Below are 17,941 nucleotides of genomic sequence, written 5' to 3'. Positions count from 1 at the left end.
AAAAAAAAAAAAAGAAAAAAAAAAATTTTTTTTTTTTTCCCCCACCCCCCCTCTCCCCCCCCCCCCCCCCCCCCCCCCCCGCTCACAGCAATAGACTTATTATACGGTGGGATATATTGTTTTGTGTGTCAAGACTACATATACGACAAAGACATGGAGCAGATTGCCAAAGAAGAACAGAGGAAATCCTGGAAATTGCAAGGTGAAGCATTTAGTTTTCTCTCCGAAGGAACTCAATAATGCAGCTTTCTGTAAAAACGAGGCCGTCACATTCGTGTTTCTTTTTGAATCCACAGGCATCGGGGAGAAATACACAACGTGGGAGCCGACCAAGAGGGAGCTAGAATTATTACGACACAATCCAAAGCGGAGGAAAATCACTACAAACTGCACCATAGGTTAGCAATGGGCCTCACTGTTTAGTCTGCACTGCTGTTTATAGCTAGACTGTGTGTGTGTGTCTGTCTACATGTTCCAATAGTGTACTTGCGGTCACCCTCGTGTTTAAGTGCGAATACCCAAGGTCGGTAAGACCGGGCAACCCCACAGGCACCGAGGGAGACGGAACACGGCGTTCCCTCGCTGATACTGTAGGTGCACACACCGTGTCTCCCCAGACATTGTTATGCCTCTACAGGGACCTAATGTTTTGGGGTTGTCAGTCTGTCCGGTCTATCTCGGGTATGCCTGAGAGGGATTTCTTTCAAATTTGGCTCAACCGTCCACCCGGACTCGAGGATTACCTATGCTAATTATGACAATTTCACACAAATTTCTAATAATAGGATAAAAATAATGAAGTGATGACATTTTGGACAGACATAAACCTACAAACTCGACTGGTTGGCGGAGGCATCCAACCGCTAGGCGTTAATTCAATCATTTTTCTTTCATTTCTTCCTGCCATCTCTCTGTTGTGTCTCTGATTGTTTTACATGTGCTTTTGCTGTTTTTATCTTTCCCTTTGCCCACTGCCTCCCTGCCAAATAGTTTGCCTTATGAAATGTCAGAAAATAGTAAAAAAAAAAAAAAAAAAGTTTAATCTTTGTTTTCGTGTGTCTCTCATGCTTTTCTTTGTCTCCTTTTTGTCCTGCAGGTTTACGAGGGTTAATAAACCTGGGCAACACATGTTTCATGAACTGCATTGTTCAGGCCCTAACACACACACCGCTGCTGCGAGACTTCTTTCTCTCCGACAGACACAAGTGCGAGATGCAATCAAACTCCTGTCTGGTGTGTGAGATGTCGCAGCTCTTTCAGGAGGTATGGTGCAAAATCTGCGTGTCTGAACTTGTTGCATAGGTTCGTTAAATCCCACGAAAGAAAGGAAGAACGTCTGATTTTGGTTAAAACTGAGCCATAATTTCAGAGTTTTTTTTTTTTTTGTTTTTTTTTAGCAACCGTATGATACAGAATGTTCTCTTGCAGTGTAAGCCACTGCAGAACGCTGAGTCACTGTTCAGCTCTTTTGTCAAGTCCAAAGAGGGAGGCAGAGAGGAGCGAAACATTCCTGCCTGAAAGGAATGCACAGAGCCACATGCAAATGAATACGCAGAAAGCCGTAATTATATATATTTTATTGAACCTGGTCAGTCAATGCGAATTATGTTGCACAGCCATCTATAGCCTCTTAATCCCATCTCTTTCATACAAAAGTTTGGCTTTTTAACATCCAACAAACACCATCGGCCCTTGACATTATGTAATATCTGCTCCCACACTGCCTCGCTTTTTTCTTCCACACTCCCACATCCCAGTATATATGGCTCCACAGATGGTGCTATAAGGAGTTGAGTCATCACCAAACCTCCCTTCCACAACATATACACGGAGCCTTGCCCCGTCTCAGTTGGCTGAACCATTCAGCTACATAACACATGGAGGAGGTAATCGCTCACCTCTATCGCCAGGGAGGCAGGCGTCGACTGAGTATTCAGCTGGAAATTCAGGATCAGTCATACAACAAAAATCGATTTAAACGTACCCTAACACACAAACGGTATCACTCCCAAGTTTTTCTACCTCCACGCCTTGTCCTCAACTCTCTAATTTCCATCCCCTACCTTCATTCTATTTCAACCCACCTCCATATCTTTATCAAAAGCTGCCGTCTTCTGAATCTGCAGACACACACACACACACTCAGAGCGTTTTAGATGTGAAGGTGAGAGGCGTGGCCCCGGCCTGCTTTGATCAGCCTCTCTCTCCAGTTTCCTCCTCTTCTCGTAGCATCGTTTGTTTGTCAACCGCCTTCAAACTGCCGAAAAGGAGTTTGTAAGATTCAAAAGAGGCTTCAGCGCGGCATGTTTAATGTCCCCTTCTCACAACTCGATCAGATTTCCGACAGAGCTGTGGAGATTAAAGCGAAGTGTGTGCAACATCTACGTGTCAAGACATGAGAGAGCCTTCTCTGGCATTAATGAGCTCTGGTTGGAGCTCCACTGTATTGTTCGCACCCTAATAACTCTTGCGCTCCGCTCATCTCTGACCTGGATTGTCACTCACTCGACTCCAACCTCTTCCCCGTCTTGCACATCGCACCTCTCCTCTCTACGGACGTGCTGCCAGGCGGCATATATTACGGAATTCATTCACATCTGACGAGGCCTGTAGAAAGTCGCTGCTAAAGGAGTCAGAAAGACACTTTGACTGACAGCCCCACAAGTGTTATATGCTTCAGCAATGAATTATAGATGACAGTGTGCAATGCAGCTATGAGGTTGGCATAGAGGTGATAAAATATATATTCGCCTGGAAAAATAGGCTAACCCCCCCACTCCTCTTCACACACCCCCCCCCCCCCCGCTACCTCTCATCTTTCTTCCCTGCTCTCAGTTCTACTCGGGCCACCGTTCGCCCCACATTCCCTTCCGGCTGCTGCACCTGGTGTGGACTCACGCGCGTCACCTCGCAGGCTACGAGCAGCAAGACGCCCACGAGTTCCTCATCGCAGCATTGGATGTACTACACAGGCACTGCAAAGGGGACACCATCAGTAAGCCAAACAAACACTAGTGTGTTGTCTTTAAATACAGTAAGATTGGAGGGTTTTACTTCAGATTTTTTTTTTTTCTCGAATATTTTCTGTCAGGCCAGGATTGCCGCTTGTTCAAGTCGGACTGAATGGGAAAACGCAACACAAAGAGCAGTGTGTCAGTTGAGATTGAGAGGAGTGTGTCTGGGCCACCTACTGCCTCTGATCCGGCATGTGGAGTTATACCTTAGATCTACCCGCAGAGCACACAGTGCCTTACTTCCCTGGAAGCGTACTGAAGGAGACTGGCAATGGTGTGTACCAAAGGGACAGGAAGCAAGCAGTGTGAGGAATGTCAATAGGCCCCGCTGCAGTTCAATGGCAGGCTGACTCGCCCACAGACCCCGCAGTAAGGTTTGTTTCGATTATCTTAGAATCCAGAGAGTTGTGAAGTAGCAGAGAGGCTCAGCTGCAGGGGGATGGTGAAGTGAGAAACAGGGCCGTGCAGAGTCCTTCAGAGGTGCTAAACAGGTTGTAGGTGTTACCTGTGTGTCTATTTATACTTTCTGCTCTTTGTGGTCCCGCAGGAGACGACAACGGCAAGAAGGCCAACAATCCAAACCACTGTAACTGCATCATTGACCAAATCTTCACCGGGGGCCTGCAATCAGATGTTACCTGTCAAGTTTGCCAGTAAGTTGTCTGTGTCTTGTGTGTTTGCGACTTTAAAAAGTGTAAAGAACCAAAATAAAGTCCCATCTGAGAGGTTTTCTTTCCCATTAACTTGACGGAGCATCACGTCACCACCAAAAACCCCTCCTTCCTCTTTCCCCACATTCACTCATTCATTCATCATCCGTCTATCCTTGTTGTCCCTCCGATTGCGTAGTCGCCCCTCACCGCCGGGCTGATCGATGTGGACGTCACCTGTCCTCCCAGAGTGGCTGAACCACTGGTTGTGTCCTCTCCACTGCTCTCTTTTAGAGGCCCCGGTCCGTGCAGAGCTGCTGTAAGAGGGGGTTGTCTAGACGGCGGCACAACCCGAGCGTTGCCTGCCTGCCCCCCTTAGAGCTGTCCTGTCACATTAACACTAACACGCTGCACTGAACTGCAAAGCACCTCGCCCTGGCTAGCAGGCAAGCCGAGCCCAGCTCTGTGCCATGTTACCTGCCTCCACAGCGGAAAGGGAAAGACTGCTGATGCAGAGCTGGTGATGCTGCCTTGAGTATCATTCTGCCATAAACTCCCCTGTAATCATTACACAGGTCCCCTGTTGACCACAGATGACTTATGGGTAAGCGTTCAGCAACAGAAATGCATTCCCCCCCCAAGGCTTTTTTTTTTTTTTTTTTTTTTTTTTTTTTGTTGACAAAAATGGAGCCCTAACGGTGCCATATATTACTGCTCAGTCGCTCTCTTACCCACCATAAATGCATGCCTACTTGCCTTAATGGCCACCTGCTGGTACCACGGGGTGTTGCAGCACCATGACTCATCTAATGTGCGGCCCTGTGCGCATATATTTGTGTATACTGCATGCATTCTACACTGAAAGCCTCCATTTTGCCCGGGCTGCAGTCCATCACAGCCGTCGGGCTGTAATAATACAAATTCCTTATGTAAAGCCAATCTTCTCTGATGTAACACTTCATTGAATTGCAAATGGACCTGGAAGAAGAACAGCGTGTATATTATGCACATGCACAGCAGGCTTAAACACAAACATGATCGGAATATACAGCGGCTGTGTGAATTTCAGCTTGTGTATTGCCATCTGTGTCATCATCCTTTCATCATGGCCTGTAATAAATGACACACAATCACGCACTATTTATTCAACCTCACAATCCAACTCCCTTCTCCCTTTTTTTCCTCTAGTGGTGTGTCCACAACGATAGATCCATTCTGGGACATCAGTCTGGACCTTCCTGGCTCATCCACGCCTTTCTGGCCCCTCAGCCCCGGAGGTGATGGCAGCACAGTGAACGGAGAGAGCCACCTGTCGGGGTCCACCACTCTCACAGACTGCCTACGCAGGTACCACTTCAGTCTCAGCTGACAACAGACAGGTTGCCTGTCAGGTTCTCTTTTCTTCGGGGTTTTTTTTTTTTTTTGTATCTATCTAAACTAAACTAAATTCCCTGTCATGTAGGTTGTAGAATATTCAATGGTGCTAAATCAGAGTCGCTTCTTACCAAAAACACGCTGCCTTACTGCTAGCTGTGCTCAGATTGAAAATGAACGACGTTTATAACGCAAGGAAAAGGAGGTACTGTCACTCTACTTTTTTTTTTTTTCTTCTTCAATAGGCTTATTGTCCTTTATCCCTTCTGCCACCTCTCCAAAAATCCTGGGTATCAATCGTCTCCCAATACATTTTATTCATCTCCCAACTTGTCTGAGGGGGTCACACATTGTGTGGCACAGCAGCCCTGTTATCACTGGATCTCATCTTCCACCATCACCAGGTTGGCAGATGTGACCTCTCATATCTCCTCTACTGCCTCTTCATTCTTGCAATTTATTTTCCTCTTTTCCTTATCTCATCTCATTCCCTCTCCTCTCCACCTAATTCCCTTTTCCCCGCTTGTGCCCTCACCCTCTACCTCCTCGTATTCGTCTCATCCTCCCCCTCCTCTTTCTCTCGCCTCCTTTCCTTCTGACTTTTTTTTTTTACCGCAGCACCTCACACACCCCTAGTTGCTGCAGCAAGTCTCTTAAAGGTACAGGACCGGTTGGTGCTGTTGCCGTGGTGATAGAGGCGTTGGAGTTACCAGCAGGGGTCTTGGGTTGGGTGGGCTCACACACACAGCGGCTGCACCAAAGCTCTGCATGCAGGACATGTAGGACTAGAGCCAGGTGTTGCGTGGTCAAAGGTTTATATTTGTGTAATATGAACCAGATAAATAAACCAGAGTAGTTTTCTTCTTTTTTTTTTTTCTTTTTTTTTTTTGTGCCAGTTTTCACTTCCTGTTTTGCTTTCACAACCTCTCTTCTTCTCTCCCTCCCTCCCTCCCTCCCTCTGCAGGTTTACGCGACCCGAGCATCTAGGAAGCAGTGCCAAAATCAAGTGCGGCGGTTGCCATAGTTACCAGGAGTCCACCAAACAGCTGACGATGAAGAAGCTCCCCATCGTAGCGTGTTTCCACCTCAAAGTGAGTCAGACAGTGACGACGTGCTGCCCAGGTATCTTTTTACATTACCTGTCACCTATCTTGACAATTTCGATTATTTAAGGGTAAGCTTTTATCTTTCACACGTCTAATGTTGTCATCGCTCCAAAAAACAGCAGATGAAGCAGCGCCTCGTACATAAGGCTGTGTGATGTGGCTCAAAACCATCATCCAAATGCACATACTGCAATATATTTACATGCTGTAATACATGGTCCATCCTGTGTGTGTGTGTGTGTGTGCAGCCTCACATCTGATTTCGGCAAAGTTCAGATTTTGCAGAGACTTGGCTGTCTTGTGCGTAGGCGTGTTCATAATTCGATTCAGTTGTTGGTGCATTACCTTCTACTGTGCATCGCTTTCACACACTGTCCCAGGACACCTACGACTTGTACTGTCCTCATCTGTCCATGTTTTATTAATCATAACAGTATTGGGGGGGGGGCTATAATGTATTTATGATATTCATAGGAACAGGCTCCAGACGATTGTCTAAGATCAATCCAAGTCCTGCTATTGTCTTGTTATGAATGTTTCACTTTTCACTTCCTTTTTTTTGTGATTTGTATGTCTTGTAATGATGCCTGTTGTTTCTAAACGTGTCTTCTCCATGTTTCTGCCCCTTCCCCCTCTCTCTCCCTCCCTCTCTGGCCAACTCCAGCGGTTTGAGCACTCTGCGAAACTGCGGAGAAAGATCACTACATACGTTTCCTTCCCCCTAGAGTTGGACATGACGCCCTTCATGGCATCCAGGTAAGCCTCGAGTAGGCCCCACAGCTTTTTCTCCCCATATAGTGAGTCTTCACATCCAGGTATTTAAGAAAAAGAATAAACCTTTAGCAGCTTATTTAAGTGTTTTATTACATCGTAATGTTTGAACATACATCCTGTATGATACACTTTACATTACGTGTACTCAAAGTAAATGCACACATCTGCATCTTCGTCTGCAGCCAAAAAACTGCATCGTTAATTGCTCCCTAAAATATATATTGATGTCAGTGAAGCATTCAGCAGCAGTGTTGCCCCACCCCTGGCTGAAGCATCCATTCAGCTCTGTTCAGAGACAGTAACATCATTAGAGGCACAGGCAGGGAAGATATCTGCTTTCATAGACGGGCTCATTCTGCCACCTAGTGGCTTCATGTGCCAGTGTAGCGTGTTTACCCAAACTTAAGACATGTTAATGTGTTGCTATTCTTTTTCTGTCTCCCACAGTAAAGAGAGCAGAATGAACGGGCAGTATCAACAGACGGTTGATGTATTAAACAACGACAATAAGTGAGTACCTTGCAGAGTGATTTATTCACACAGCAGCACTGACATCATTGCACATGCTAATGACCTGAAGCATCTGGCTGTGACTTCCCCAAATTAAATCAATTTGAAGCCAATTAAAAGCTGCTTAGTTTTCCTCATCCATGACAGTTACAATAGCTTTCATTTTCCAGGACGGTCACAGGGAATTTACCGTCCTAATACCATTGACGGGTTGCTTGTAGTAGAGATTAGAGTCAGTTTGCAAGGCTCCTTGATGATGCCTCTTGTACACAAGAAAGACCTAATAGAGCAACAGTTTGTGGAGTTTAAGGCAAATAAAGGCGCCCATGTATGGGGAGGATAATGGGGCTTATGGTGTAAAAGGTGCGATGTGTACGATGTCGCTCCAAACAAACAGGCACCTCAAGGAATGCAAACTTGTCACCATCGGCAAAATTCAGCATTTTGAATCCTACGTGATTTAGGCAAATCCGATTCACAACAAGCAGATTGCCGTGCATGTCAATTTCACTATGGCGAGCGCAAATGAAACTGACCTTAAGCTAGCAGTTAGCTGTAGCAACTTCCGGAGCTGCCGCACACTCTCCTCTTGGCAAAGTAGTATCCTGGTTGCAAGGAGGACGAAACGAAAATACGAGTGGTTTTCTTGTTTCTGCTTCTTTGGATTGAATCCATTAAACAACCGCGGACTATGTACCTTCACCGTGAAGGTGTGAATTAGTTAATTCATCTTTTTGAAAGTTTTAAACTAAAACTCTGGCCAGATCTTACACATCTGGCCAGAGTTTTTTTTTTTTTTTGTTTTTTTTTAAAGCGAAGTCTGACAACAGAACGGAGACAATTTCACGTCTCTCGGTCTATTTCTAGGTATTCCTTGTTCGCTGTGGTCAACCACCAAGGCACATTAGAGAGTGGCCACTACACCAGCTTCATCCGCCAGCACAAAGACCAGTGGTTCAAATGTGATGATGCTATAATCACCAAGGCCAGCATTAAGGATGTACTCGATAGTGAAGGGTAAGAATGGAAACAAAGACATTAGCAGCTCTACAATATCATACAGTATGAAATCTCAATCGGATGTTTCTATTTTGTCACCCCTCAGGTATCTCTTATTCTACCATAAACAGTTCCTCGAGTACGAGTAGTCTTTGTGACCACCGACCGCGAAGAACCACAGCTTCTAACGAGAGAGTCAAGGGCCCCGGGGGGACAGGATGAAACACAAACACACAAACCTACCTGAAACTCTATGACTACCAGTCTTTGCTCCTCCAGCTGTGGAGGACAAAAACAAAAAGACGTGTGAGATCATGCAACCTTTCAAAAGAAAAGAAAAAACACACAAAAAAAAAAGCACTGAGCTACTTCTTGGCATCTACTTGACAAAACTGAATGAAGAGCAGAGATGGAGGAAGAGAGGAAGAGGCCCACCCCCCCCCCCCCCCCCACACACACACACACACACACACACACACACACACTTCATTTCTCTCCCATGGTGCTCTCGTTTCAACTGACCAAGCATTTTACTTGATGGAAGACAGTTTCTGTCATATGCATATGGAACTGAACACACAAAATAAGAACAAGAATAGAATCGTGAGGAACTTCTTATGAACTTTGCAAATGGACATTTTTTTTTTTTAAAGGTATGGTTATGATTCTTATCATTTGTGAATTTTTGTTATGAAATACTGTATGAATAATAGTATACATCTATTTTTTAAAGAGCAAAAAAAAAAAAAAAGAAGAAGAAAACATGGGAGAGCTTAGAGACGCTGCCTTTGCCAGTTGCTGGGGAAGTGCTGCCATGGAAACTAAGCAGATTTGGACCCGAGTGTGCTCATGTTCATTATATATTGTGTTGATTGTTTTATTTTTACGTCTGGTTGAGGGCAGGGAATATCTATTTTTTTTAGCAACTCATTCAATTTTTGTTTACCGCTCTTTTCAGTGTCTTTTATCTTTTTTTCAGTACAGTCACGTGTCCCTCGCTGTCCTGGTACTGGAAATGTTTGTTTTTTTTTGGACGTATTATACTTTCATTCTTGTGGAATTGTTGGTATGGTGATGGTTAAATTGGCTCACATTTGCTGTTTATGAATTTGTATGTTGAATGTGAGCTTTGGGTTTCATACGGCATTCTGAAGAGAAGACTTGATACATGAGGTCCTGTACTATGTGAGACTGTTGTGGTCTCTCTAGAACACCTTGAATGCTCTGTGCAACAAAAAAAAAAAAAAGACGACAAAAAGCCCGTTTAACAACACTGCATGCGACCGGGCTCTCATGATCTTATAAGATGTGAAATATTGCCCTCAGTAATGCCTCGAGGCCTGCTGCCCATCATGATTTTTGTTCTGGGAGGGTGATCATGTGACATGTATAGAGGGTGAACCGTATTGCACGTGTACGGGCGCTGTGCTACCACAGCCTGGCTCTGAATCCATCAGTGTTAATCTTCTCCATGGCAACTGTGTGGCTGGTGTCGAGCGGTGTGGTGCGTCTTGCCTCTGCAGTGCAGTAAACCCAGTGCTCTATTCAATCAGTATGCTGTCAGACTTTAGATAATGCACATACACATCAGGGTGTTGTGGTCTGTTTTGTTTGAATATCACTGATTGTGTATGTATTAAAAAAAAAAAAAAAAAAAAAAAAAATACTGAATAAAAAAAATAAAATATTCACTCATGTATAAGATGAGGGCCCTAACCTATCACAGTAATGCCACATTAAAAACAAAACAACAAAAAAAACACAACCCCTGGTTGTTTAGCTGCTCTGTGATTGAGAACAAACATGCATATCCTTCGGTCTGCTGCAGAACCTCAGCTAGAGGGCAACAGCGGGGTTTTTTTTTTTTGTTTTTTTTTTTTCGAAACCGTGAAATCAAAGACTTGTGAAATGGTCGCACTTTGGTTTTGGTGTATCATGGAGCAGTTTAAGGCCACCCGAGGACTTTCAGGGACGCAGCTGAAACGAGAAGGAAGAGGAGAGCTTCATTATCTGTTTCAGTGATTAAACTCAGAACAAAACTGGAGTGTGTATATGTTCTGTCTTTTGTCTCGTTCCTTCGTTCACACGTCCCTTCGTGAGGACAGTATGCTGTATGTCCCAGAATGAAAGTACTGTGGTGTATTCCTGTCGGTGTGCACTCATGGACGAACAAGACGGTACTGTAAAGAAAACAAGGTATTTTATTCAATGCAACACACTTGCAAACATGCACACTCACCGTTAAGCTTTCTGTTAAACTCTGTTGTATTTTTGGCCTTAGATCAGCTCTAGTTAGGCGCTTGATTTTGGCGCCACTTTGTGGCCAAACCCGGAAGTTCAGAGGTCTGGGAGAAAAACAATCAAACCTGCCTTCAGGGTTCAATGCAGTGTGGCTATTAGACATATTTAAAGACAGGATATGTAAACATCTTCAATGAGAGAGCCTCACATTAAAATATTTTACATATGTCATACAATTCAAATGTTTAAATGAATGTAAACATCGTGTCTTACCATTTTTAATTAAATATTTTGCATCTTTCCGCATTTCTTTTTCATAAAGAGCATCCCACAATTTTGCACCAAAAATCGACGTTACTTACTTTATTTAGTTTCAGCACAGCTGTACACAATCCATGTTTATTCCATTTAATTGATGTTTCAGTATAATAGAACAGGACAAACTGGAAGAACATACATTATGCAAACTTTCTATGGAAACCGGTAAACTTTAAACAATTTGTAATGTTTTCCAAAGCTCGTGAGACGTTCGTGGAACAAATGCCAAGTAGAAAACCTGCACCGTAGTCTTAAGAAATGCAGGCATGTAAATAAAAAATAAACTGAACATTGTTGTATGAAGTCTTTGCCAGAATCCTAATTATTACAACTGCAACAGCTGGAAGATATTGTATGTAAGGTGTATGGGTTTTTTTCACATGTGCTGGACACAAACAATACGCATCAGGTATGTTTACGTTTGGTTTTTCTTTTTTTTTTTTTTTTTTTTCTTTCTTCACTTATCTAAACAATGTCAACATTCATTATTCATGTCCAGAGTAAATTCATTATGCAAATTAGTGTAACCATGGGACTAACGCTCTTCGTCGCTGTTGCTATGGAAATATAAGACACTAGAGGTGTGTCATGCAATGAGATGTTACAGACCAGGATACAAATTCCATCAGAGAGAGAGTGCGCGCGCACACTTCTGTGTATCATGCGAGACTGACAAATGAAGGAAACAACATGCTTAGAGTGGTTCGTACATATGTCTGTATAGTCACAGGATGGCAGGAGGAACGTTGGACTCCTGAAGCGGCACAGTGTTGACGATTGGGGAACACCAGGGTCTCTTGAGGATAAGTGTTCTAGCCCTCCACAAATTCATGTCACTGAGACACCCGGAGAGAGAAACAGAGGATGGTTCAGTGTCGTCACACAAAGTGTTTACAAGTAGCCTGCAATGCGAGGCAGCATGTGAGAAGCTAATAGAGGAGCAGAGGGGGTGTACAAAACAGTGTTTTCTGTAATAGAGCACAGTGAAACAATAAATTCAACACGTGTTTGAAATGTAATATATTTAAATCCCGTTTATATCCCGGTTCATTACTTCACTACATCCAGTATAGTGACCCATCTGCTTCTTGGGAGCAAAATAATCCTTCGCAAAATATAGTCTGACCAGGTTTTGTGCTCTCAGATGACATAAAAACAGGAAGCTGGGCCCCCTACTCAGCATTCATGTTGAATTATTTAGAGTCGTGCCATTTGGAATTTTTTAACAATAGCAGACAACTGCAAGCAATGACAGCAACATTACTACATGACATACATAAATAATGGTAAATAAGCCATGAAAAAGAACAGTCTGGTAGAAACAGGCATACAATGGCATTGATTTATATAATACAATTCAACATTGTAGTAGTTTTATACATCTCAGCAGCACTTTGGTTGGAGGCTGGCTCGGTATATCGAGCCACCACCGTTAATGTAAAATAAATGATGCATGTAGCTATATCGTAGTAGCAGTGAGTGACACAGGACGAACTATTTGTCACATTTACATTTTCTACATTTCTTCGCAAGTAAAATTAGCCGCACATAAATCAGAATGTTGTACTACAAAACACGAGAATCAATGGCGCTGACATTCATTATGTTCTGCGTCTGAAAAAGAAACAAACATTACTTATTCACAAGTCACATTTATAGGGATCAAAACTAAGTGACACTTTTCACACAGTCTCTTTGCCCATTTTCTGCACAGTTATTTACAGTCAAGAAGAGAAAAATAACTTGCAGACGAGACAGGAACAAAAATAGAGGAATGATAAGGTTGCCAGTTTTACCAACAGCGTGTTGTTTTCCAGCCTATGAGCACACTGTTATAGCGTTATTTTTTTACACAATGCAGGACTGTGGAAACTTGGCACAAGCCCTCTGCTCTGAAACTATGTATGTAATCCTGGGTATCCAGGGAAAATGAACGTCACCCCGGGGACCATTTCAAAGTGGGCGTTAGTGTATCTTCTACCTTACCTCAGAGTCAATACAGGGAGATCAAATACAGCATAGAGCAAACAGTCGCATTAACTTCTGTTTACATTAGAGTAGATTTCGTTACAGCCAGAGAAACCCAACAATGTGTCAAAGGCAGATAGAGGAACAGCGCAGTTTGACAATCTGTTGTCGTTTTGACCTCCTTCCTCTGTGAACCTATTGTTTTATAATGCCCCCTTCCTCTCTGATGTGACCTAGGTGATGCTGATAAGTGCTGACAGTTATTTGTTTCAGATATGTATGAGTGCATGTATGAAAGTCCCATCCCGTTTCTCTCAAATGCTGGTCTGCAGGTCCCCGTTCAGCAGAGTACTTTGGGTCTCCGTGGGGTCATTTATCATACGAGACTTATCCTGGCGGCTATCGCTGCGATCAGTCTCGTCCAGCCCACCCACCTTCTTAATACACAGGACATTCTGGAAACTCTTCTTGAAGTTCTCCGACAGGAAGGCGTAGAGGATGGGGTTGGCGCAGCTGTTGGCGTACCCCAGAACCACCACGAAAGCGAAGGTGCTCCTCAGGATGGGAGTGGTGCTGATGGTTCCCGTCACCGAGGTGACGTTGAAGACGTAGAAAGGCAGCCAGCAGAAGACGAACACAGCCACCACGATGGACACCATCCGAGTCACCTTCCTCTCTGAGCGCTTCCTCTTGGAGGAGCCCACACGGATGCCCGAGGACTTCACCTTAAAGATGATGAACAAGTAGCAAAGGCAGATGACCATGAGGGGCAGGAAGAAGCCCAGGATGAAGGTGTAGAACATGAACGCTGTGTAGTAGGCCTCTTGAGGCTCCGGCCACACGATAGTGCAGAAGCAGCCGTCGTGCTTTGTGATGACTCCGCTGTAGATAACGATGGGCAGGTTGACCATCAGCGACGACCCCCACACTGCCAAGTTGATGGTCTTGGCCATGCGCGGCTTGCGCCACTTTGTGGACTTGATGGGGTGCACCACAGCCAGGTAGCGGTCGATGCTCATGACCATCAGGCAGAAGATGGACGTGAACTGGTTCAGGGAGTCGACGGTCATCACCACCCTGCAGAGCACGGGGCCGAACGGCCAGTGGACCAGCGCCAGCTGGATGGCGATGAACGGCAGGCCCAGCATGAAAAGCACGTCGGCCACCGCCAGGTTGAGGATGTAGATGTTGGTAACCGTCTTCATCTTGGCGTAGCGCAGGATCACGTAGATGACGAGAGTGTTCCCGCAGAGTCCCACGGTGCAAACCAAGAAGTACAAGCAAGTGATGACCACCGTGCTGGTTGTATTGAAGCTGTGGTCCGTGTAGTTTCCATGGAGGTCGGACTCGTTGCCCTGCATGATGCTGTCGTACATGAGGTGCTCCGACAGGTTGGGAGGGGACGATGGGAAGATCCAGGAGTCCATGATACTTAGCTGTCTCATGGGGATTATGGCATCTCACCTGCACACATAAAGATTTATTAAAGCTATCTTTTTATTATAAGTGATTTTTACAATCCTGACAGTTATGGTCAAGTTGACAGAGAATAAGAGCATCATTCCACTTGATATATTCTGGTATTGATTTTATGATGTCCAGAAGATGAAAAGAGAGAACCATAGTCGTTACCCTCATCAGATATTGAATGTGATCTGCTGAAGGGATTGAACTCGGCCAGACATTGTTTGTGTGTTTATTAGGCCAGGTATACTGCTACCCAGGGAAATCACTCTGCACACCCTCTAAGCTCTCCCTGAGGGAACGCTTGCCCTTTAAATGTTGCTACATGATCAGCTGCAACGAATTACACTGAATTATTTGCTAGCACAGAATGTATTTATTAGGGGGTGGGCATGGATGTAAATTAATCCCAGCCTAAGTAATTGAATGATTGGAGTCATAGTACTGCCAATAGCCGTGCTGCAGTCAGATTGAAGTGCTTGTCACTGCCAATGCACATGAGGCAAACATGGTATGACAACTTAGTTTGGTGCCAATGAACATGAGAGGTTTTATGAGGCCAGTTCATCATTTTCACCATGGCAGCAGAATAGGGTGGGCACCATTCGGAGTCTTGTTTTTGGTGACTACTTTTCAGCAAAGGGGATGATTGAGCTCAGTGAAAAGCTTCAGTAGTGGAATATTATATCATTTGGAAATGCATTGGGAGAAACAGCTTTAGTTTGTGTTGCATAAGATAAACAAGATTGTTTATCATTCCTACAGAAAAAGAGCACAACAGACCAGTGAAATAAAACATCAAACCCTCTGTATAGGAGCTCTGTTGTTGAGGTGAACAATACATAAAATGGGTGGAGTCATAAGTAATATTTTTGTCTCTCTTATGCCATATTATTTCGTGAACTACTGTATTTGAAGAATTTCTAACACTGGTATTCAGGTATGCTTTCATTAAAACCAGACCAAAGCAGCCCAAAGCTGTCAAAAGAAAGATTAAAATGTGTTTTGCCATCAGAACAACAGGTGGAATACCATTTTAATTAAGTGGCATTTTAAGGTCTTCGTCTTTTCATCTGGTATTTTATTCTTTACTGCGTAAGGACATTCATTATGCTCTAACTTTTGGATTTAGTGGCTGAAAAGTAGAGGATTGGAAGACAGATATTCAGCCAATCAATGATTACCTGCTCATAGCTAATTATGCAGAAATAAAGTGGGAATGACGTTAAATCGGGATTTTCATTTACAATGTTAGCAAACTCTGCACAGACCCAGCTGAGGGTTTGGTGGCAAAATATCACATTTGGGTCAATATTCATGCCAGAACCGGTTAACAATAACGTGTCACACTGAGAAAGGATTAGACACCACAGTGAATATTGGAGCAAGAGCTTTACATTTTGAACATGCTCAATTTGGACAATTTCTTCAACTTAATTTGAACGGAATAATCAGATTAACCTGTTGATGTACAATTTTCTCACATCGAGACAATTCACAAATGACTACTGCGAATCAACAAAAGTATCATCTTACCTGCAACTGGATTCAATTTCACTATCTACAAAATGCGCCCCTTCTGAGATGAAAGTATTTCTCATTCATCTCCACATATTCCTCACATTTGTCTCACCGAAGTGAGAAATCTCTCTGCAATGGGATTTTTTTTTTTCTTTGGATAATCCCGAGATTACGAGGAGAAAAATACGGAAAGGGGTTGGACAAGTGAATGAAACAGCCCTGCACAAAGCTCCGATGATGCGCTCGTGGTGGGATACGCGCTGTGACTGCCTCCGGCTGGAGAGCTGCGCGCGGGTTAAAGGACGCACACAAAGAGCACCGAGGAGGTGCTGAGGAGACTCACCTCGGAACCTGAGGGATGATATCCAGTGCTGCATACAGGTGGAGCCAAATATAATTAAGCCTACACTGTAATGCCATCGAATTCATTCAGCGCTTGTTGAACATATGGTTAAAATGAAGTTGGCACCAAAAGTCGTAACGCTGTCCACAAAGGAAAATGTCAGGTTGACTTTCTTTCCAATGCTTGTGACGTGTTTTGTTTTCTCTAAATTCGAACTGCCTTCACACAAGAAAGTCGGCGTTAATGGCTGAATAAATTGATAGAGCCCAATTTAAGCGCCACGAAAATCCCACGCAATGCAGCAGATTGTTTTAATGGTAGCCTCATCAATAAGATACAAGTGTTATAGTATGTAGGTTAATGTGTGCAGGAGGGAAGGGAACCTCTGTTTAACGCTCCCCCCCCCCCTCCCTTGTTGTAGGTTGCAGTATGTTCTCTCCACATTAGTTGCACTTCCTGTTGATTTAACTGATGTGCTCCAAACAATTAATTATGACGCCAAGTGAACCAAAGGTCTCCTAAACATCCCTTCAACATACGGTGGGTGATTACAGAGGCCAGGTCCTCTCTCAGCACTTCAGCTCTTTGATAGAAATCCATCCAAAACCTGGTCCAACCTGCTGCTCAGGTAAGGGACATTGAATTATCCTTCAAGCTGGTATAGTGGCGATGTGGATGTTATTGTCAAGTGCAAGCTGGGTTTACTGGGCTTTTGGTAGTAATGAGAAAGTTGTAATGTATCCTGTTGTTTCTCCTTATAAGGACCGTCACGCATCTGTTGTGTGTGAGTGTTTGAGCGGCTCATCAGGAGGTTGTTAATTGAAGAGATTGTTTTTGTGGCTCAACAAACTGCTCAGCATTTTGTTTCTGACAACTGTGTTCTTAAGCTCTCGGCAGCACCTGTCAACGAAGTGGTTAAAAGAAATAACAAATAGTATACGCTGCAAGGGAAATGTTTGGGGCATTGGTCAATATGATGGCACACGATCAGGGTGCTGCTGCTGCTTCAGGGCTGTAAAGAGGTGCCTATACAGGTGTGTCGTGGGGCTGCTACTGCACACTGTTGTCTTGAATACTTCAGCTGGTTCTAAGAATAATCTGCCGTAGTTGTTGGCCTGCAATGTTGTGGACTAATAACTAAGCCAGGTATCATCTTCTGGAACCTGAAGTGATGACTTAAACTTCTGTACTCTTTGGCTTCTGTGGTTTTACAAGTAATGTCTTCAGTATATGTAACATGTATGTGTGTTGGGTATCGGTTTATGTCATTGCTATTCTGTATGCTGTAACCCACGACCACAGATTTTTAGTTTTGCAGTGTGAGAATGACTCGCGTGTATATAAGTTGAGCTGAACGGTGTCAAAATGAACAGTGCAGGCCCGCCCGTATTGAAGCATTACTGCTAAGAGATTTCATCGACCCACAACGTTTCAGATAGCAACGTCTGCAGTGGCCTTTTCATGTCATCTTATGACTAAATGTCAGCTCATCTGAGCTGGAAGTCGCATCTAGCTGTCACTGCAAACTCCTCTGCAATATCAAAGGTGAAAAAGGGTCAGTGGCATCAAAAACATACTTCTCAGGCGAGCAATTGCATTTTTGTTTGAATTTTTCTTTAGCTGTTCCGGAGACTGAATGTGCTTGAGTATTGTGTTGTC

General features: G+C 44.0%; 2 protein-coding genes across 5 annotated transcripts in view; one reads left to right on the top strand and one right to left on the bottom strand.

The window, feature by feature from the left end:
• LOC116394480 (ubiquitin carboxyl-terminal hydrolase 22) overlaps positions 1–10,471 on the top strand; it is a 23,310-nt gene extending 12,839 nt beyond the window's left edge. For all 3 annotated transcript variants that reach the window (XM_031867587.1, XM_031867586.1, XM_031867588.1), the window contains 11 exons: positions 89–202; positions 297–398; positions 1,097–1,263; positions 2,836–2,995; positions 3,562–3,667; positions 4,853–5,011; positions 6,003–6,129; positions 6,809–6,900; positions 7,366–7,428; positions 8,296–8,445; positions 8,534–10,471. In XM_031867587.1, coding sequence (XP_031723447.1) covers positions 89–202; positions 297–398; positions 1,097–1,263; positions 2,836–2,995; positions 3,562–3,667; positions 4,853–5,011; positions 6,003–6,129; positions 6,809–6,900; positions 7,366–7,428; positions 8,296–8,445; positions 8,534–8,576 — 1,283 coding nt within the window. In that variant the 3' untranslated portion in view covers positions 8,577–10,471. The remainder of the gene's footprint in view (positions 1–88; positions 203–296; positions 399–1,096; positions 1,264–2,835; positions 2,996–3,561; positions 3,668–4,852; positions 5,012–6,002; positions 6,130–6,808; positions 6,901–7,365; positions 7,429–8,295; positions 8,446–8,533) is intronic.
• A 545-nt stretch (positions 10,472–11,016) lies between these two features.
• LOC116394483 (somatostatin receptor type 2-like) lies at positions 11,017–16,557 on the bottom strand. Of its 2 annotated transcripts, none has more exons than XM_031867590.1 (2): positions 15,955–16,557; positions 11,017–14,418 (listed from the first exon to the last, which is right to left on the bottom strand). In XM_031867590.1, exon 2 carries the CDS (start codon positions 14,397–14,399, stop codon positions 13,269–13,271), a length of 1,131 nt encoding a protein of 376 aa, XP_031723450.1. In that variant the 5' UTR covers positions 14,400–14,418; positions 15,955–16,557; the 3' UTR covers positions 11,017–13,268. The 2 variants fall into 2 exon arrangements, with proteins under 2 accessions (XP_031723450.1, XP_031723451.1); XM_031867591.1 differs by having other exon boundaries at positions 16,283–16,557.
• Positions 16,558–17,941: the final 1,384 nt, after the last annotated feature.

The sequence above is a fragment of the Anarrhichthys ocellatus genome, unplaced genomic scaffold, assembly GCF_004355925.1.
Source record: "Anarrhichthys ocellatus isolate YVR2014 unplaced genomic scaffold, GSC_Weel_1.0 scaffold40, whole genome shotgun sequence".
In the NCBI taxonomy this organism is placed as follows: domain Eukaryota; kingdom Metazoa; phylum Chordata; class Actinopteri; order Perciformes; family Anarhichadidae; genus Anarrhichthys; species Anarrhichthys ocellatus.
This window is presented reverse-complemented; position numbering and strand designations above follow the sequence as displayed.

Bases quoted from the DNA above. Each gene is read 5' to 3' on its own strand.
- LOC116394483 (XM_031867590.1), bottom strand. From the start codon at position 14,399: ATGAGACAGCTAAGTATCATGGACTCCTGGATCTTCCCATCGTCCCCT.